The sequence below is a fragment of the Equus przewalskii genome, chromosome 12, assembly GCF_037783145.1.
Source record: "Equus przewalskii isolate Varuska chromosome 12, EquPr2, whole genome shotgun sequence".
NCBI lineage: Eukaryota > Metazoa > Chordata > Mammalia > Perissodactyla > Equidae > Equus > Equus przewalskii.
Window position 1 is genome coordinate 4022580 of NC_091842.1, and position 21096 is coordinate 4043675.

Genomic DNA, 21096 nt, shown 5'->3' on the forward strand with positions numbered 1-21096 from the left:
CTTCCCTTGTGGTTTGATGGCTATCTTTAGTAATATGTTTGATTTCTTTTGTCTTACTTTTTTCCTGCTTGTTATAGGTTTCTGACTTGTGGTTACCATGAGGATCCTATTTAATATACTATGCACGTAACAGTCTATATTGAGTAGATAGACTCTTTAGCTTGACCTCTTTCTAAAAACTTTACGTCTTCACTCCCCTCCTCCCACATTATGTTTTTCTCTTGTTTAGTGTGTGTCCATTCATTACCCTCTTATCATTGAAATAGGTGATTTTAGTACATTTGTCTTTTAACCTTCATGTTATCTTCACAGGTAGTTGATCTGCTGACTTTACTATACTTTTACCTTACAAGTGATTTTATTGCCTGGTTTTTTGTCGTTGTTGTTTTGTGGGGTTTTTTGATAATTTTTTTTATCTCTATTTGTGGTTATTGCTTTCCCACTTAAATAAGTCCCTTCTCCATTTCTTGCAGAACTGGTTTCTTGGTGATAAACTCTAATTTTTGCTTGTCTGGGAGGTTCTTTATCTTTCCTTCCATTCTGAATGACAGCCTTGAGGGATAGAGTATTCTTGGCTGTAGGAGTTTTCCTTTTAGCACTTTAAATATGTTGTGCCATTCTCTTCTCACCTGTAGGGTCTCGGCTGAGAAGTCCGCTGATAGCCTGACGTCACTTGTGGCCTTTCTCTTGCTGCTTTTAGGATTCTCTCTTTGTCTTTAATTTTGGATATTTTGATTATAATATGTCTTGGTGTGGGCCTCTTTGGGCTTCTCTTGTTTGGAGCTCTCTGTGCTTCCTTAACTTGGGTGTCTGCTTCCTTCCTCAGGTTAGGAAAATTTTCTTCTGTTATTTCTACAAATAAATTTTCTGCCCCTTTGTCTCTCTCTTCTCCTTCTGGGACCCCTATAATCCGAAAGTTAGCACACATGATATTGTCCCAGAGTTCCCTTACACTGTTCTCATTCTGTCTAATTCTTTTTTCTCTTTTCTGTTCTGCTTGGGTGATTTCCTCCAGTCTTTCGTCTAGCTCGTTGATCCATTCTTCTGCTTCCTCTACTCTGCTATTGAGTCCCTCTAGTGAATTTCTCATTTCCAGTATTGTATTCTTCATTTCTGATTGGTTTTTTTTTTATATATATCTTCCAGTTCTTTGCTGATGTGCTCACTGTGTTCATCCATTCTTCTCCGCGTATCTGTGAGCATCCTCATGATATTTTGTTTGAACTCTTTGTCAAGTAGGTCGCTAGTTTCTGCTTCACTTGGTCCTTTTTCTGGGGTTTTGTAGTGTTCCCTTGCTTGGAAAGTATTCCTTTGCCTCCTCATTATGCCTCTTTCTCTGTGCTATTTTCTTTGTACTAGGTGAGTCGGCTATGTCTCCTGATCTTGGAGAAGTGGCCTTATGTATGAGATGCCTTATGAGGCCCAGCAGTGTGCTCCCTCTCGTCACCAGTCCAGAAGATCCAGGAGCGACCCCTTTGTGGGCTACTTGTGTCCTTCTGCTGTGGCAGGGCTGCTCCCACTGCAGGTACCCAGGGAGTCTGATCTTTCCTTCCCTGGCCAGCTGTTTGTAAATCTGGTTTGGGGAGCCTCAGCACTTTTGGCTACAAAGTCTATCAGCACTCTCTTATTGCAGTTTTCCTCTTAATTGGGTTGGAACCCAGTGTAGCTGGTTGCTAGGCTCAGGGGCGTACAGTTGTGATAGGCCTCAGGCCAACAAAGCTGTTGTCAGTTCTCTTAGGAGTGCAGCTGAGTGGGGCTGGCCCTTGGCATGGGAGCACTCAATTGTTTCAGGCTTTGGAAGGTGGGGCTGATCCTTTTTATGGCTATTTGTGAAGCACACTGCCGCTGATAAGCCTCACCCCCCCCCCCCCGGACCACATATACTGTCAACATGCACACTTCTATTCCATTCACAGTCCTATTCCATGCACACTTCTCAAACCCCTGGAGCGTACCCTGACACCACACTGCAGAGGCCCCCACCTCTCCACCAATGTCCCCCACAGTTTGCCTGGTCCTCACACAGGCCCTGCCCCACAGAGGCAGACACTCTTGCCTGCCTGTAGAGGATCAAGGCACCCAGTCAATGCAGGTTGAAAGTAGCCTGAGGGTTTGCTGTTAGGTGGGGCCGGTCCCTAGGGCAGGTTGCCTGCCCTGGCTGAACTGGATTAAATCTGTGCTCTAGTGGGTGTGGCAGACCCCTGGGCTAACAGCCCAAGGGATGAACCTCAATGGCTCCCACCAGTGTCCGTATCAGCACGCCTGGACCAGCTCAGAACAATGGCCCCCACCAATGTCTCAGTCTCCAGAGAGTCCCTCCTCTCACCAAGCTGCCCCCAGAGCCCACCAGGTGAGTCTCGTTTCACCAAAGGACAGGCAGCCTTCTCTCTGGTGATTTTAGGTTGCTGCAATGAGTGAGTTTGTGCGTGGGCCCTTTAAGACCCAGGTCTGTTTGGCTTTCTGTGGATAGCTTTTCTGGGGGTGTCCCGACAGCAGTCAATAGCCAGCAAAGGCAGACAGTAAGACCATCTCAGTTAGGCTGAGTCCGAAGGATGCTTATAGCAATATTGCCCCCAATCCGGACCTCACTCCTCCAGGGAGGGCTGCGTACCTTAGGGTGGCTCCCCCCTGGCCAGCTGAGAAGCTCTGCTGCTCCCAAAGGTGGCTTTTTTCCTCTCCAGCAGTAATTACTGCCTCTTCTGCCTTATTCAGGACTGTCCCTTGTCGTGGGGGTTCTTCTCATTCAGTTTTCAGTTTTCAATCCAGGGTAATTCTTCCAAAAATTGTTGTAACCCGGTTGTGTTCATGGGAGGAGACGAATTCAACGTCTGCTCACACCGCCATCTTGACGAGATCTCTCCTGTCATTTCATTTCAGCCCTATGGCCTTTAGTATTTGAGGGCAAATCTGCTGGTGACAAATTCTCTGAGTTTTTGTTTATCTGGCAGTGTCTTAATTTCTCCTTCTTTTTTTTGAAGAATAGTTTTGCTGGATGTAGAATTCTTGATTGATAGTCTTTCCCCCCTCCAAACACTCTAAATACCTCATCCCACTGCCAACACTGACCATCCCTTCTGACGAGAACTCAGTTGTCAATTTTATTGAAGATCCCTTGTTTGCGATGAGTCCTTTTTTTCTTGCAGCTCTCATGACTCCCTCTTTATCTTTGACTTTCAACAGTCGACTAAGATGCGTCTAGTTGTAGATCTCTTTGAGTTTATCCAACTTCAAGTTCATTGAACTTCTAGGATGTGCAGATTAATGTTTTTCATCAAATTTGGTGAATTTTCACCCTTCTTCAAATATTCTTTCTGCCCCTGTTGCTTTGTCCTATACTTCTGAAACTCCCATTATGTATGTTTATATGTTTGTATGTTTTGTGCCATCCTACGGATATCTAGGATCTATTCATTTTTTTTTCCATTCCTTTCTCTTTCTGCTCCTCAGACTGGATATTCTCAATTGGCCTGTCTTTACGTTTGTTCATTCTTTCTTCTGCCAGCTCAAATCTGCTGTTGAACCCCATTAGTGAATCTTTTATTTTGGTTATTGTACTTTTCAACTCCAGCTTTCTTTTAGGTTCTTTTTATGATTTCTATCTCTTTATTGATATTCTCTATTCGGTAAGACATTGTCATCATGCCCTTCCTTTAATTCTGTAAGTATGGTTTCTTTCAGTTCTTTGAACATATTTATAACAGATGTTTTCAAGTCTTTGTCCACTAAATCCACCATCTGGGCCATTTCAAAAGAAGTTGCTTTCTTCCCTGTATGGGGGCCATATGTTCTTGTTTCTTGGTGTGTCTTATAGTTTTTTTGTTGAAAACTTGACATTTAAAATAATATAATATTGCAACTCTGGAAATCATATCCCCCTTCCCACCCCAGGCTTTGATGTTGCTGTGGTTTGTTCGTTTATTGACTTTTCTGAACTAATTCTGTAAAGTCTGTATTCTTTGTTGTGTGGAACCACTGAAGTCTTTGCTCAGTTATCTTAGTGGTCAGCTGTCTCTCAGCCTTTGCTGAGGGTCTCTGTGGCCATGTTGGAGTATGCCTTCAACAATCCAGCAGGCAGTTCGCAACTCTGCCTTAGCCTTCACCTCCTGCTTGTACAGAGCCTCAAGGTCAGCCAGACATGGGATTTTAGGACCTCCTCAGGTCTTTCTTGGGCATGTACACAGTCCTACACATACACACAGCCCTCTAGAGTCTCAGGAATATGCCAGGAGCTTTTCAAAGCCTCCTATGGACATCTCATTCCCTAGTTATTCTTCTTAAAGCTTTTTTTTTTTTTTTGGTCAGTCTCTTCTTCACCTCAACTGGTAATGCTGCCTCAGGCAGTTGCAATACTAAACAATTGCTACTAATTGTTTCCGACAAATGCTTTGGGGATAGGGTTATCCACACAGATACGGGCAAACTCTTAGATCACATAAAGACAAGCTTTGAGAATGGAGGTTTTCAGCAGATTGCCAGACAGGTCAAATAGTGACAATCCCCTGGGAATGGGGCTTTGGGGAGCTCCAAGTCAATTCTGCCCCTCCCAGAGGCCGCTAGGCTGGCAGCCTCACCGTTTTTACTGAGATTCAGCTGTTTTACTTGAATAAACACTTCTCAGATTATTGCAAGCCATTAGTTAATTTCCAGAGTTCTGAAAAAGTTGAATTTCACTATTTTGTCAGTGTTCCCTTTGCTTTCTTGGAGAAACGGGTTTCCAGAGATTCTTGCTCCACTATTCTGGAAGTGCTTCCTCCCATCCATTCAATCTTCACAGTATTCTCAGGAGGTGAGTTATTTTAGCCCTTGTTATTATTGAGGAAATTGATGCTCAGAGAGGTCACGTGAGTTACCTAAGGACACACACCCTGCGAGGACTGGTCATGATTTGAACCTCGTGATGTCTGTCTGATTTCAGTGTTCCACACAGCCTGACCTCCCTCCCACTGTCTCACCCCATGCAAGGTGCACTCCACCACCCTTTCACTCTAGCCTTTAGCTCCTTCCTCCTTGCCAGCTGTTTATCCCACGAGTTAATTCAGGGAACTGCCTGTGGGAGGACTGCTCATCTCTGAATGTGGCACATAAGAAGAAGAACACTTGAGGAATGTTCTAAGCACTTGTTGATGACGATTTTGCTCTAAGGTTGACAAGAGGAAGGGAACCTCTTCTCCTTGGGGTTGGCATCAGGTCAGTCACCTGGGGGAATCCTGAGGTGGTGACAGAAGCTCCTGAGCATCTTTCCTGCTCTATGTGACATCAGGAATGTCAGCTCATGCTGTGCCCAGGTGAGCTGGGGCACGAAGGTGCATTACTGAGTCATACGCAGGTCAAGCTCTCGGCCACAAATCCAGCCTACTCTCTGACAACACTTGTCAGTGCTTCCCAATATCACCCAGATAAGAAAGCAGTGAAACGAAAACTGGGCGAGTGGGCAGCAGCCCTCAGCTCCACTCCAGCCCAGCCTGGTCACCAGGAATGGAGGCCCAGAGTTTAGTTCTTCAGGCACTGTTCCAGGCACTGGGAAGACAGACAAAAATCCTGCCTTCACAGAGCTTATGCTCTAGTTGGGAGGAGGCATTACATGATGTATTGCAAGGCGATAAGTGCTATACAGAAATATAAAGGGAATGTGTGGAAGGATGGAGGTTATCATTTCTAATAGGGTTATCCAGGTGTCTGTATCACATCTCTTCTGACCAAGAAATTTACAGAAGCCGAAGGAAATTTGGCAATGGGCTTATGCCCTTGGAATTCACCATCCTTATCATGTGAACTATTACCCAGATAGAAGGTACAATGGCCTGCTGAGGGCTTGGTTGTGGCATCAGCCAGGAGACCACACCCTGTGAAGTTGGGATGTCATTCTACAACATGCAGTACATGCCTGCAAACTAGGAGTGGAGGTAGTAGTGTTTCCTTGCATGTTACATCTAACAGTCCACTTAAGAAATTTTTTGTTTCTATCCACACAACTCAGGGTTCACTGCATTTTGAGATCTCAGTGCCCAAAGGATCCCCTATTACTCCAGGGACAGAGTCATGGTTCTGGTAAATTGGAAACTGAGTCTACCCCGTGGCCATTTGGGGATCTTCATTTGCCAAACCAATAGAGAGAGAAGGAAGTTACTCTCCTGGATGGAATAATGGTTTCTGATGAACAAGGGAAAATTGGGCAGCTTTTCAAAATGGAGTCAAGGACTGTGCCTAGAACCCAGGGGATTCACATCTATATATTTATACATTTAGGTATGTATATGCCCATATGGCCAACCACTGAAATCCAGGTCCAGGGCAGCTCCAGCACTTCAGCTGGCTCCTTCGTGCCCATTCCCAACCAATCCCCCGCCAGAGGGAACCAGTACTCTGCGTGTTTCTGACTTCATGTAAATGGACTCATACAGTATATATTCTTTTGTATCTCACTTTTTTCACTTAATATTTTATATGTGAGATTCACCCCAGTATGTATGTCCTTTTCATTGCTGTGCAGTATTCTTTTATATGAATGTATGAATATATGAATATGAATTTATGAATACAATTTACTTATTCATTCTGTTGTAGATGGATGTTTGGGTTATTTCCAATTTTTGGTTATTATGAATAAAGCAGCTATGAATATTCTTATATGTGTTTTTTGGAGGAAATATGCACTAATTTCTATTGAGTATATACCTAGAAGTGAAATGGCCGGGTCATAGGGAATATGTATAACTTTGTTATTTCCTTGATGAGTATTAATGACAACCACCTTTTCAGGTGCTCATTAGCCATTCTGATATCCTCCCGAACACAGATGAAGTGCCTGTGTTCAAGTATTTTGCCCATTCAAAAAATGAGTTGACAGTATTTCTCTTGTTGATTTGTAGAAGTTCTTTAAATATTCTGGAAATAAGTCCCTTGTCAAAAATACGTATTGCAACTATACGTACGTATCCCATCCCGAGCTTTACCTTTTCAACCTCTCTCGATGGTCTCTTTTGACGAGCAGATGTCTTTAATTTTGATGAAGACCAATCTTTCATTTTGGGGTTCGTGCTTTTTAAAGAACTTCTTTGGAAGATTTTGTTTACCCCAAAGTCACGAAGGCATTCTCCTATGTTTTCTTCTGGAAGCTTTATTACCTTTCACATTTAGATCATTATCCATCTCAAATTAATTTCGGAGCATGGTGTGAGGGAGGGGAGCCAGCACCTTTCACGGAAAAGACCATTCTTTCCCCAGTGATTTTCAACGCATTCTTGACTCTGTGGCTACACAAACTGTGCACCCACCAATTGGATCATCCCATTCTCCTGCTTAAGAATTTTCAACGGCAGCACATTGCTTTTCAGATAATGATCAATCTCTTGCTTAAGGTATCTTAACAACACCCGGCTTGATCTGGCCACCTATTTCTCAAGTCAAGTCCTGTCTTGTGTCTCCCATCATACTCCAAGCTCAGACTGAGCACAGAGGTCCTTGGACAGGTCACACTCTCAGCCGTGGACCTTTGCCATACAGAAGGCTTCCGCTCCCTTAGGTTAGCTATCTGCTACTCAAACTTCAGGTCTCATCTCCTCCAGGAAGCCTTCTCTGGCTGCACTAGATCAAGAGACCTCATTATGTGCTCTCATCATACCCTGGCTCCGTGTTTAAGTACCTTCCCCAATGTAACTTTTTTGAGGGAAAAGAGGAAGCCTATTTAGTTCACATGGAAGGCGCTTCCTAAACATTATTGAATGAATGAACAAATTTACGCTGGAAACCTCTCCAAAGGACCCAGATCGCTTGGGCCCTGGAGAAGCAGCTGGGTTTCTGGTCTCAGATCTAGCACTAGGCAAATAAGTTAATATTTCGCAGCCTCAGTTTTCAAATCTGTAAAACGGGAATACAATATTCTCTACACATGGTCGCAATAAACACCAAATAAGATAACGCACAGAAACAGCCGCTGATTGGCACACGACGGGCTCTCCTAAAGGTAATAAAATGATGGGGGGGGGAGACCAAGCTCCTACTCTTCCCCGTGCGCATGCTCGGTTCTCGACACGCCCCCAAAGCCCCGCCCAGAGAGCCCAGCGCGTCCCCAAGCGTGCGCGTGTTCGACCGGAACCCGAGCCGGGGCCAGAGGTGAAGGGGCGGGACCTCCGCCGTACGCCTGCGCCGTGAGAGGCGGTGCGCCGAGGGGGCGGGGTCGCGCAGGCGCGCAGGGCTCCCCGGCTCCGGAGCATAAACAAGAGCGGGGCTGGGATGAGGCGGCGGTTGGTTCCCGACCAGCGAGTGGCGGCCACTGGGGCGGCGAGCGGGGCCCGGCGCTGACCCTGAGCGCGCCTGACCCGCCCTCCCGCGCGCTAGCCTCCGGCCGGGCCCAGCGGCCCGCCCGTCCGCCGCGCGCCCACCATGAACCTGGCGAGTCAGAGCGGCGAGGCCGGCGCCGGCCAGCTGCTCTTCGCCAACTTCAACCAGGACAACACGTAAGGCCGCGCGGGGGCCGGGGTCGGGGGTCGGGTCAGGGTCAGAGGCCTGGGGTCGGGCCGGGGTCGGGTCAGGGGCCTGGAGTCTGGGGGCTGGGCCGATGTCTCAGGCCGCCCACGCCGAGCTCTGGGGGTGGGAGGCCCGGCCTGCTGGCGGCCCGAGGCGGGCAGGGGCGCCCCCGGGGCCTGGGAGGAGGGGCGCCCTCCTGGGACGGCGATCCCAGGGCGAGGGAGGTGATGGGGGTGGGTATTTCTCCCGGCGACGGGAAGGCTTTCTCTTGGGACCCTCACTTCTCCCAAAGTTGGGGCAGAACTTCGCGGCTTGACCTGTTGTCTGGGCCGCCTCTGGAGCGGTGGGAGTGGTTTCTTCCTTCCATGCCATCCGCCTCCCCCTTTTTCCTCAGCCCTCTTCCCCCCACCCCGCTCTTTCCCCTCTTCAGGCCCTTCGCCTCGGCTGCTCTTCATCTCAGGGCCCCTTGCCCCGCTCTTACGTCCTTTTCTTCCTGTCTCGCTGTTCTTTTTGGCAGGTGACTTTGATGTCCTCCTCTAGCAGGAATAACTTAGCGATAATCTTGGCCTCCAACTTGGGAAGAAACTGAGCCCAGGGTGGGGGGATGTGGCAGAGAAGTCATTCCCTAGGAGTCTCGGCGCACAGGGAATGGGCCCCTGATGCCACCCCGTGGATTTGGAACGCTGGCTGTCCAAACCCCTCTGGCTTTGAAGCCGATTCTTCCGAGGCTGTCTCAGGTTACCTGTGAGGATAGTTAATAGAGGAGGTTTCCGGAGAAGGAGGGATGAGTTGGGACTGGAAGGGAGGAGAGCCATCTTGGGAAGTGAGTAAGGGGAAGTGATGTAAGAGGAGGAGGAGTGGGTCATTGGCTTCATACTGAGTAGTTGGTCCAGTTGTTACTGGCCGAATTGAATCAGCAAAGTAGAAAATGAGATATATATATATATTTTTTTTAATTAAAAGTTAATTGTAGAATGGCAAGCAGCCCGTCAGTGGCACGCCGCGGCTGCTCGGTCGCACCTTCCCCGAGTTGTGAAAGCAGTGCAGATGGTCCCACAGTGGAGCTGTCCTGACAGTTGCATGGGAGCAGATCCCCTGCTCCAGCCACAGATGAGGAAACCGAAGTTCAGAGCTGTGCCTGCGATTTACAGTTGGTCACCAGTGGAGTGGGGGCAGGACTAGATGCTAGGTTTCCTGAATTCTCTTGTTCTTTCCACTCTGCCATGCTGTTTTTTCTACTTAACAGGGTAGGATTCTGAGGACAGTGAGTTTTTACATCATACTATAGCAGTCTTTAAAGATGAAAACTACCGAATACTGTAGTGTTCTATAGGACCAAAAGCCAGTACAGCAAAAACAGTTGGGACAACCTGTTGCAGGTGGTTATAATTGGAATAGACTATATTATATTAATCCAGGTAGGGGATAGGAAATTTTAGACGCACTGTGATTTGGTTTTTGAGCCCTTAGTATTTTGAGACTGGTAAGAAATTATAGCTTTATGGTTTTTTTATGTCTTGTGTAAATTAGAGAATTTCTAAAACATTTTCCATCATTCATACAGTTTTTCACTAATCATTCCTATTGAAAGGAAATCAGATAGAAGAAAGCATTCTCTTTTGCTGTCATTTCTAATGGGCTACCAGGTTTCCTATATAATAGAAGGGTGTCAGTCTGTCTGGCCTGACATAAGACCTTCTCACACTTGGAAAATGTGCTTCTCCACTCCTCTGTGAGTCCTGAAGTCATTAGTTCAAGAGAAGATTTCTCTGTCATGATTTTGACTTGCCAAAGAGACCTTGATATATTATGAACATAAGTTGTAAGGAATAGTAAGTTCGGGTTATACTAAAGGTGTGTTGGTTAAAATGACTTTAACTTGTTTTAAATCTACACTTGAAAGAAATACAAAAGTTCCCAGGGAAAGGCTTTACAGTTTATACCTTTCCCTCCCTTGCCCGTCTCCAGAACTTATTTTAGTAGAGGAACACGGTTCTTCACTAGACAAAGAGTATTGGTCTAGAATCCACACTCACTGTATTCACTGAGAAAATCTGGAAGCCATTTCACTTAATAGGATACATGTATGTTGTACAGTAATGCATCACAGCGGAATATTCCTTACACACCAAAGTAAATCTGTCCTGCCTTCCTTTTTGTAGTAATATGGTTTCAAATATTGTGGTGTTTTTTCTATGGTTCTTATTCTAAAAGTGCAAATAAGTTTTCTTTGTTTTTCACCGTTTTTTTTTTTTTTTCTAGCTAGAGCAGTGAAAGAGGCACCAAGAATAGCACATAGCATCTTGCTGTGGACTGGTTAGTCCCAATCCTAGTTTCTGAAAGTAACACTGGAAGGCTTATTTTGGAGGGATTTTTAGGTTTTTTAAATCGAAGTTAACAAACTAATAAGTGGCGCATTCCCGCTGAATCTTCTGTGGCAGCGTCAGTAGACACTACCGAGCTGGTGGGAGGTCAGTGGTGTGGCAGCGTCTGTTTGAAGCTGCATTTCTGAAAGGGGTAGACCAAAGAAAGGGCCTCGGTTTTCCAAGTCCTCTGCTTGCAGAGTGGGTGTTGTCAGCATCCGGGGGGGTGACGGTGTGGCAGCAGCGAGGGCCGCCTGTCTGTCTTCAGCGGGGTCTCCCTGGTTGGTTAATGCTCGGGGAAGGTCGCTTGTCTCCTCTTTGTCCTCAGCAGCGCTTTGAGGGCCTTGGGAGTAGAGGTCTTGCAGGATCCTTCAACCTTGCCACTCTGGATCATTCTGCCTGCCGTGTGGAGGATGTGTTTGAGGAGGGTGGGGCAGGCACTGAGGAGGATGTTGTCCAACTGCCGTGGCCAGTGGAAAGGAGACTGGTCAGCCATCAGGACTTAGTGTGGCCCGTGGACGTGCGTGATGTGTAAGGGAGACGTTCAGCTTGCTCCCAAGTCTCTGGCTTGGGTTCCTGGTGAAGATTGGAGAGCGGTCAGAGAAGATTTCGGCTCAGAGAAAGAGGAACTCTGCTTTGGATTCTGTGGAGTCTGAAAGGCCTTAGGGACATACATCCAGGTGGCAGTCTGGGATGGAGACGCTGTGAGCTGGAGGGAAGGGGCCTGTCACAGCCAGACACTTACTGAGGGGGCTCCGGAGACAACCCATCATTCGGGGTGCTTCCTTTTGATGGGTGTGGACTGTTCCACGTAACCCTATAATCAAGTATGGCTCTTTCATGAAGAAGATAATGAAAAGGGAAATCTTTATGGCCTTTGATCATTGGTAAGAGGGTAAAAAAAGGAAAATGAGTTAAGAAAAAGATCTGATTCACATTTTCATTTTTTAGTGGAAATTGCTATCTTTTAGATATTGAACCCTCAAGTTTAAGTTCAGCAACAGAGACTTGCAGTTAAAGATGGCAGATCAAACACCAGCATTTATTTTGGCTCCCTCCCAAAACCCTAATAAAATGTCAATCATTGCCATATTTAAAAAGCTACTTTAAAAGGCTTAGACCCATAGGATGGGAAGAATGAAGAAGACACTAGCAACAAAATGTTGCAAGCTAGCAAGTGGTAAAGGAAAGCAGATCCTAAATTGCTAGTGGAGAAAGCAGAGAACCAACCTAGTTTAAACGCAGAATCCCCAGAAGGCTCAGGGTTGGCAGTCTCGGGAAGCTCTCGAAGGGGAGAGGGCGCGTGCGGTGAAAATAGCCACTCAGAGTGTGCTTCAGAAGCAGCCACACTCTCTCACCCTGCGAAGGACTGAGACCTCGCCTCGAGAGCAGACGGGGTCTCTGGATTCTGACACCAGGCGCAATTGAAGGCGGGGGACTAGTAGTGAAATGGGGGAGCAAGTAAATAAATCCCTTTTTTCTGTTATGGTTTGCTAGTTTTTCCCTTTGTCAGTAAAAGATCTCATTGTATTACCTCAAAAAAAACCTTACCACGTAAACATTTATTGAAGAATAAGATTTTTCCTTAGGGCCATCACATACGTATCTGTACTGTACCTCTCCCACCAACGTGCCTGCCATTGGAAGGTCAGGCAAACCATGAGAAATTATTAAAAGCAGGATCTCCAAAGAAGGCTGTGTGAACCTGATGGTTGATGTTTGAGATGTAAATATCAAACCCTTTAAAAATGTCTGCCTTCATTGGTAGAGTATATCTCTTACTATACCAAATATACATACCAAAACATAACTGGGATATTTTTTGCTTAGATTTCTTACTGATTGGGGTGCACAGTTTTATAAACCGTATGATTAAAATTCCAGCCAAGGTATTTGATTTCCTAAATCAGTTCCTGAATATCTGGAAGCACAACCAGGTTCTGATGTTTGCAGCAAAGCCTAGTTTTAATGAGTTCTGCCTGATCGGAGCACAGCTAAGAACCTGGATGCTGGGTTCTCTTTAATTAATTAAAGCTCATTAATTTGGCCGTGGAAGAAGCCCTCTCTAAGCTTATTTTATATATAAGACTAATAAGCTTGGTGATTTGGTTTCAAGTCAACAAGAAAGTAGAAGGGGAGAGGGGCTATTAATGATGGTAGGATGGTCACAGGAAAAGTGACAACTGTCCGCAAAGCAAAAGGTAGAAACTGTTTTATAAACTCAGGGCTCCAGTGTGCCTGTTTGGTAGCTGCACGGAACTTTCAGCTCCTGTTAGGGTCTGAGTGGGTCACCATATTATGACAGTATAATAAGTTGTTGAATAATGTGAGTCCAGGACAGTGTTGAGAATTTCCCGTCCCCTTGTCTTAACACAGGAAAGTGTATAATACAAGAATGATTTTTTTTTTAAATCAGAAATGGTGGGAAAAAAGGTTTTGGTGCTTAAAATAGCAACACTTAGTTATCTGGGAAACATTTTCCTGTACACCAATTTCCCAAAAGTTGTAGATTGCTGAGATTTTGTTTTATTTTTAGCCTTCCTGGATATTGTAGTTTTGTTGGTTCCTTTATTACTTCTGAAAATATTTACAGGTATCAATATCGCATTACTTCATTGATCCGTTAATTCAACATAGTGAAGTATTTTTGCAAAGAAAAATTGTGAGCTGGTAGAGTTTTGTTTCTGTTTATACTGCTAAGATGAACCAGGAGCAATGTAAAATTTCGTAGTGCTTACAGCAACTCTGTTCTTGGAATATATTTCTTCTACATGTGTGTGAAAGAGAGATTAGAAATCTCAGGTTTTTAATAGATGAAATGGTCGTTAAGCTAGCCCTGATTTTTATCACGGTGTACAAATCCTCGTAGTATGAAATGTCTGTCATCTTTGTTACCAGTTTTCTGGTTTACCTTCTTCCTCCACTTGTTGTCACGTTCTCCCAGACGGCAAATACAAAAACGATCCCAGTACCCGATTCTTCGCACGTCCCACCGCTTCCTGCATTGTTCTTCTCTCATCCCCTCTGTTTCTGAAACTTGTGCTTTCTTCGTGGTTTTTTTTCCTTGGTCAGTCACGTTCTGGAGAGTAGTAATCTTCGAAGAGGAAATACTTCATTTAGTGTCCCAGCTCTCCTGTGCTAGGGGACCTGGAGAGCTCTGGAGGTCCCTCGAAGCCTCTTAGAAAAGCAGGTGTTGGTGTTGGGCGGTGAATCTCACAGACGTCCCTAGCAAAATGGAGTCTTCGCTGTTTCCTTCTAGGCCAACCGTGTAGTCTTCGGGCTCCAGAGTCTAGTTACTTGTTGGTCTGTGTAGTTTCCATCCTGCTGCTCGGCCTTAGCATCACGTAGTGGCTGAGCTGCGTGTATTATGGCCTTACTGAAATGCAGCAAGATATCGTCGTCCGCCTAAGTTGTAAACATCTTTGTTTAGAATTTAGAGTGTGAGCTAGCTTAGCTATGGACTCTCATCCACTGGGCATGTGTCTCCTGTGAAATCCCCTGAGAAACCCCACTTGGTTTTGAGGGGATCGTTAGTTTAGGGCTGATTACTTTCATTTCTGTGTCGTTTATCTTTCAAGTGTTTCAGGTTTTAAATAAAAACTGTCCGTTTTATTGCCCTTCACCTTTTCCTGGCTACGAGGTGTGACATCTTGCTCTGCCGTGTCCCTCCCTTCTGCCCAGCCGCCCCCCGCCTGGCGCACACTGCGCGCAATGCCTTGCTGTGCTAACTTGTGGCAGAGGTGACGGTTGCCCTTTGGTAACGTGGAGCTAGTCTGTGCATTGTCGCTGTCTACACGCATCAGCTCTTATTTCTGAATTTGGCTTTTTTGCAGGTCCCTAGCTGTTGGTAGTAAGTCCGGTTATAAATTTTTCTCCCTTTCTTCTGTGGATAAGCTGGAACAGATCTATGAATGCAGTAAGTGTTTGCTTTATTTTTCCCCCTTCTTAAACAAAATAGACAAGTTATCCTTGCATTGGAATGTGGTTAATGTCCAAATGCCCCTTGACCGACGCCCTTCTTTCACCTCGGTCCCACCGAGCGGGGCCGAGAGAGAGCAGTTCCTCTGTGTTCTCCCAGGTCTCTTTCTGTGCCTCTGCATACTTAGAAATGTCCCTAGAGAAATACTTGTTTTATGGGTTGTCTTTTCAATACGTGACATCATACTGTGTGTATTATTGCGTAATTTCTCCTCTTTGTTAATGCCCTTTAAACCATTTAGGTTTCTGTCATAAAGGGCTTCCAGAAAATTGAAAATTTTACAGCCCCGTGGGAATGATTGGTTCAGTTGTCACTGTGTGGCATTTGAGCCCCTGACGTGTCAGAGGCGGGGTGGAGCTGCAGAGGGGTCGTGGACTTAACTTCTGGCACAGCCACTGTTGTGTGACGTCACATAGAGTACCTCATCTCTGGACCTCAGCTTCTGGGTTTTCTCGTGTGCGTGTGCGCATGTGTGTACAGTAGTGCCTGCTGAACAGAGACCTCCCCCAGGGAGTATGTAATGGAAAGCATTTGGGTTCTTCCCGCATACGTGTAAAGATATACTTTTGTTTTTGTGTGTATGGCTTTGTTTTGTTTTATATAAATGAGTTTGTAATATGTTTTGTTGTTTATTTTTATATTTAGAAACACAGCTGTTCCCTTAATTAAGGTAACTGTAGATTTCCATGTGGTTGTGAGAAATGATACAGATCCCTTGTACCCTTCTCCCAGTTTCCCACACAGGCCACATTTTGCAAAACTGTCATCCAGTATCACCACCAGGGTAGCGGCATTGGTGTCATCCCTGTCTCCATCCCGTTGTGCCCTGTTTTACTAGTAGTGCGTGTGTGTGTGTAACTTCTCTACAGTCTTAACACCCATGCAGATTCTTGTTTCCACCACAACCGAGACCCTGGCCAGTCCCACACTCCAGGGGCGTTCCTGTTGCCCTTTTATAACCACACCTGCCTCTCCCAGCCCCAGCCCAGATCCCTGACAGCCACTAATGGGCCTCCCGGTCCTAAAATGTTGTCATTTCAGCGATGCTATGTGAGTGGAAGTATGTAACCTTTGGGATTGCTTTCTTTAGCCAGCATAAAATACCCTGGAAATTCATGCAAACTGTTGTGTGTCGATAGTTCATTCCGTTTTACTGAGCAGTATTCCACGATACGGATGTACCGAGGTTTGTTTAAACGTTCACCTGGTAAAGGGGTTCTGGGCTGATTCCAGTCTGGGGCTGTTGCCAGTAAAGCTGCCGTGAACATTCATATACAGCGCTTGTGTGGGCTGATTTCGTTTCTCTGGGATGAATGTCACAGAGTGCGATTGTGGGTCACATGGTAGCTGTATGTTTGTTGTTTTAAGAAACTACCGAACTGTTTTCCAGGGTGACTGTGCCATTTTACATTCCCACCAGTACTGTTTGAGTGATCCACTTCCTCTGCAGCCTGGCCAGCATTTGGTGTTATCACAGGTTTCTTAATCCATTCTAATAGATGTGTGCAGTGCTATCTCGTTGTGATTTTAATTTGTATTTCTGTAATGACTAACAATGTTGAACATCTTTCTATGTGCTTATTTGCCATCTGCGTATTCTCTTCGGTGGAATGACTGTTCTTGTGTTTGCCCGCTTTCTAATCGTGATTTGTTTTTTTTAATGTTGAGTTTTGAGCGTTCTGTATATGTTTGAACATTCGTCCTTTGTCAGATGTGTGGTTGGTGAATGTTTCTCTGTGTGTGATGAGCAGCCCTGAAGCTTGCCCAGGGCCCTGACCTGAGTTAGGAATCCTTGTTATGGAGAATTGAGGAGTTCAGTGTTCACAGTGGATTTGTTGTGATTAGTGACACTGGGGGATGGATTCAGGGGAGATTGGCTACTTATCATTTTCATCATCTTCGTGAGTGTGCAGTTTGGGGGCGTTGGGTTTCCTCCTTATTACCAAGACCAGGACCTCCTTCCTGGGTGTTCCAGCGTTATCAACTTTGCTGTCACTGTGGTTTGGTGTTCCATTTTGGAATTCTGCTTACCCATTAATATCTCCTAAGGATGGGGAGGTTCAGTGAATTAATGTGAATAGACATCTGTTATTCACTCTTAGTTCCAGTCACTCCGTAAACATTGATTGAGGACCTGTCGTGTGACAGCCTTGTTCTGGTCGTGGAGATGCTGGAATGACAGAGTTCCTGCTCTCGTGACACGCTTAAATGGAGGAAGACAGAGCAAGTAAATATATTGGTGTCGGATGTTAGTCTGGGGACACAATGACAAGCAAGCACAGACATAAGTATCACCTCCCCCCCCATTAACAAAAGATGAAGACACCAGGAGAAAAGTTGTCTCTTTGTGCCAGTGACTTGGAATTGTGGACTTCTTGTGGCCCCCCAGGGGTCCCAGGTGTTTGGAGCCCCAGGCCCTGCCTCGGGCGTTGGGTCCTCTGCCTGCTCTCTTGAGGTGCGCCTTCCGGGGGCCCCCTTGCCTCCGTCTGGCTGCCTTCCCCGAGGCCCCTGTGTGTCCTTGTAGGGAGTTGTCAGGACCCGTGGCTGCTGCCGCCGCTGCCTTAGATTTTACTCCTTTTTATCCTCAGGCTTGCCTCCTGACGCTTACTAACTCTCCCAAAAGCCTTTCTTCTGGTGTGTGGCTGGAAGGTGTGGTCTGGGTGATAAGATGGCTGTCAACTGTTCTGCTTGCTAATCTCAAGTGGGTGTCAGGTTTCTGAGTCTCCACACTGGCTGCCTTCCCTTGATCCCACACAGGAGTCTTCCCTACGGGGAATTCCTTCAAAGAGGGCCAGCTGATCTCTGGAAAAAGGACTCCGTGGGGCCTTTATGAATGACTGAAGCCTTTGTTAAATCTCCCTCCAGACGAGGCCCGGAAGTGTGCTGTGAAGTTGTTGCTGCAGTGGCTGGAGTCATCTGTTTTGAAATCCACAGGAATTTGCCCCCTATTTGGAGACCCAGTGCTTAGAAAGGGTGTAGGAATACCAAAACCTGGTCTTTATTCTCCCTCAGATCGATCGGTTTAATGACTAGTCTGTTTCCTTGAAGTTTACTGGTTTTTGGTGCCTCATTTTCAATGGTTTTTGATGGAACAAAAGGTGATGTCCTGATAGCGGTGTTAAAACAGGAGGTATTTACTAACCCACGTGGTAAGGTGGCACATAGATTGCTTTGTTCTTCTTAATGAACCTTGGCTCTTAAAAATAGGTGGTGAAGTGGACAAAGCACTTTTCGAGGATTGAGCCTTTAACCTGGAGCTGTTACAGTCTTGCTCCTGGAACGTTATCCACCTTTCCTCTTTCACCTGCTTTCATTGAGTGGATAACAGATTGTGTCTTAGAAAACAGCTGAGCTACCAAGTCAGGCTTGCTTTCTGGCTTTTTCTGCGCACAGACTCAAAGCAGAGAGCAATCCTGATGCCCCGGTCCTTGGCCCAGGCTCAGGATCGGCTTGTCCCTCGTACCTCCCAGCCCTCCGCCATAGTCAGATCTCTGCTCGGTCACTGTTGCTCTCGTGACAGAAAGGAGGAGCCAGAGCTGGTCTGGGGAAGAGCAAGGTTGACATTTGCTCGTTCTTCTTTTGTTTATTTAAACAGAAAAAATCCTTTGCCCAGCAGCAGTGGAAGATTTTTTTTTTTCTATCGATATTGTAATTTCAAACTTAATGGAAACTTGCAAGAACCCCCAGTGCTTTCCTGTTGTTTGTGTGCCCTGTTTGTTTTATCATTCTCTCCTGTGTCCTCTGTTTGAAGATACGTAATGTGCAATTACGCGGTCTCTCTCCCTGAAATAGTACTGCAACAAAACCCTACCTTGTTAGGGAAAATAAATAAAGGTTATAGATTTATCATTTATAAAATATCACAGAAGTTTAGAAGGAAAAGTTGGCTTTTCAGATTTTACATTGTGTACTTTGCGTTTTAAAAGTTTCTGAGCCAGGAAAACATAGTTCGTGAGGCATTCAGTTGTGAAACTAACCATGAGCTGACCTTCCTTACCTTAGCAAAAGGGGCCAGAGCTGCTTGAAGGACAGAAATGCCCCATAGACACATCGCACCTTTTATCAAGACTTTACAGGCCGTCATCTGCAGCTTAAGGTCTGAGAGATGTCCAGACCGTGCGCTGGTGGGATTGTGAACTTCAGTGAGGTTTATGGGAGTGACTCGTGCCAGGAGAAACTCCGGGAGCCGCTCTCTGCCTGAATCAGGTGTAGTGAGAGATGGGGCGCTCGGCCCGCCTCTCTCTGGAGCTCCAGGCTCCGGCAGACGGCCTTGTTTGGAAGCGTGTCCTCTCGGTTGTCTCATGGCTTTGTTCTCCCCTTGTCCCACTGGAGAAGTGCATCGTCTCCAGCTCTCATTAGCGCCAGCTGAAGCAGAACTGCATGCTTCCTTGAATCACATAATTTGTTTCTTGAATTACATTTTGGGTAGGCAATCTCTAGGAAGAAGGTTTGGCAGAAACTGGCAGAGGCCATCTAGAATAGGCCGTGAGAGCGAGGCCTTAGACAGCGAGGGCACTGAAGTTTACGTTCCAGCTTTCCTCCTGGTCAGCCTGAGTGCTCCCTGGCGCTGGTGTCTTGGCGGGAGGCCACCTTGAATAATTACAGACGAGCAGCCTTGTTTCTCATGCTTTGCGTTTGATTGCAGCAGCCTTAGTTATCAGCCTCATTAGTCATGTGCCATTATTTCGTGGGAGGGGCAGGCTGTGTGGACTTGAGTTTAGTGGGTAGTGACTACTCTCGGTCTCTGGGTTCCGTGTGTGCTTCTGTGTTTAAAGTTCTCTTGGGAGTGAGGTGTACTCCAACAGTGGTAAAGAGCTTCTTGAAATAACACGGTAGAAAAATAACCAACCCAAACCACTAACAGTGTCTATGATAAGTCTTTATGAAAGGCGTATTCCTAAAAAGCTCTAGGCAAGTTGGCTCCTAGGACTTATGGGAACTCTGAAGTGCATCCTTTTGTGTTGTTATCACTTCTTAAGTAGTGACAAAAATGTGTGGGTGACGGTGTGGTGGTTCATCTGCCTCCTACCCTGGGCCTGGGCTTTCTTCTGGCTCCTGGCTCCTGTGGAAATCAGATAAGAGTTACAGATGTTTCCCGCAGAAAACCCAGGGTTTAGTATATGATTTCGGCAGTTTGGGAGACCCCATGCAGCTCACGTGTGTGTGCGCTAGCATCCAGGGCCTCGTGGTCTCTGGAAAGATCTCAGTGTGGTCCCACCCTGACACCTAGTTTCTGCCCCGTCTCTGTCACCTGTTTCCTCACAGGTGCACACCTCAGTATTTAAAGTCCCTGCCACCCAGTGCTTCTTACATCAGATCTGAATATATTGGCCAAAATTCAGATTTCAGCAAGAGTCTACCTGTGTGTGTGTATGTGTTTTTAACAGCTTTTTTTGAGATGTAATTTATATGCCATAAAAATCACCTGTTTTAAGTGTACACTTCAGTGGGTTTTAGTATATTGACTGAGCTGTACAACCTACCATAATCTGATTTGAAAACATTTTTATCATTTCCAAAAGAAGCCGAGTCCATTAGCAGTCACTCCCCACTTTCCTCGACGCGCCTCAGCTCTGGGCAGCCGCTAATCTCCCCTCTGCCTGTGTGGACCTGTCTCTGGGCGGTTCAGATAAACACCGCCGCATGTGGCCGGCTTTGTTCACTTAGAGTGTTGGAGCACGTATCAGGACTTCCTCTCTGTTTGTTGCTCGGCAATATCACAACATGGATGTCCCAAGTTTTGTCAGTGGACGTTCGGGTCTTTTCCTCTTTGGGGCTGTGTGGCTAGTGCTGCTGTGAACGTTTGTGTCCAGGTTACTGTGTGGACACCTGTTTTCACCGCCCTTGAGTAGACAGGTACCCCAGGGGTGGGCGTGCTGGCTGGGCGTCTTTGTGTTGCCCACTTGTGAGTACAGCTGTCAGAGAAATTCCTGGAGTTGGCAAGATACAGTGGACAGATAAACACTGTAAACTTGCCAGATTCTGCCAGGGGGCCCTGAAAGCAGGTAGTGTTCTTTGCCAGTGCCAGTTGTGCGTCCGTGCTGCCCCCGGCACTAGGCGGTAGCAAGCGTTTGAATATTTACACGGGTGAGATAAAAACACGTGCGTTCGCCTTTTTTGCATTTCCTAAATCATAGCTGAAATGGAACTCTTTTTTTCATGTAGTCGTTGGCTTTTTTTTTAACTGCTTCCTTCTTTCCTTTGCCTGCTTTTCTATTAGATCGTTTGTCTCTTTCTGACTTCTAGCAAATTAGCTGTTTGTCGTGAATTGCAGATATGTCTTCTGGA

The 21096-nt window shown here is 46.1% G+C and overlaps 1 protein-coding gene across 3 annotated transcripts in view; it reads left to right on the top strand.

The window, feature by feature from the left end:
• The first annotated feature begins 8108 nt into the window (after nt 1–8108).
• The window catches only part of WIPI2 (WD repeat domain, phosphoinositide interacting 2), a 34296-nt gene continuing 21308 nt past the window's right edge, over nt 8109–21096 (top strand). The window contains exons 1-2 of one of the 3 annotated variants that reach the window (XM_070566217.1): nt 8109–8456; nt 14663–14745. In XM_070566217.1, coding sequence (XP_070422318.1) covers nt 8383–8456; nt 14663–14745 — 157 coding nt within the window. In that variant the 5' untranslated portion in view covers nt 8109–8382. The remainder of the gene's footprint in view (nt 8457–14662; nt 14746–21096) is intronic. The other 2 variants (XM_070566218.1, XM_070566219.1) reach the window with 2 other exon arrangements.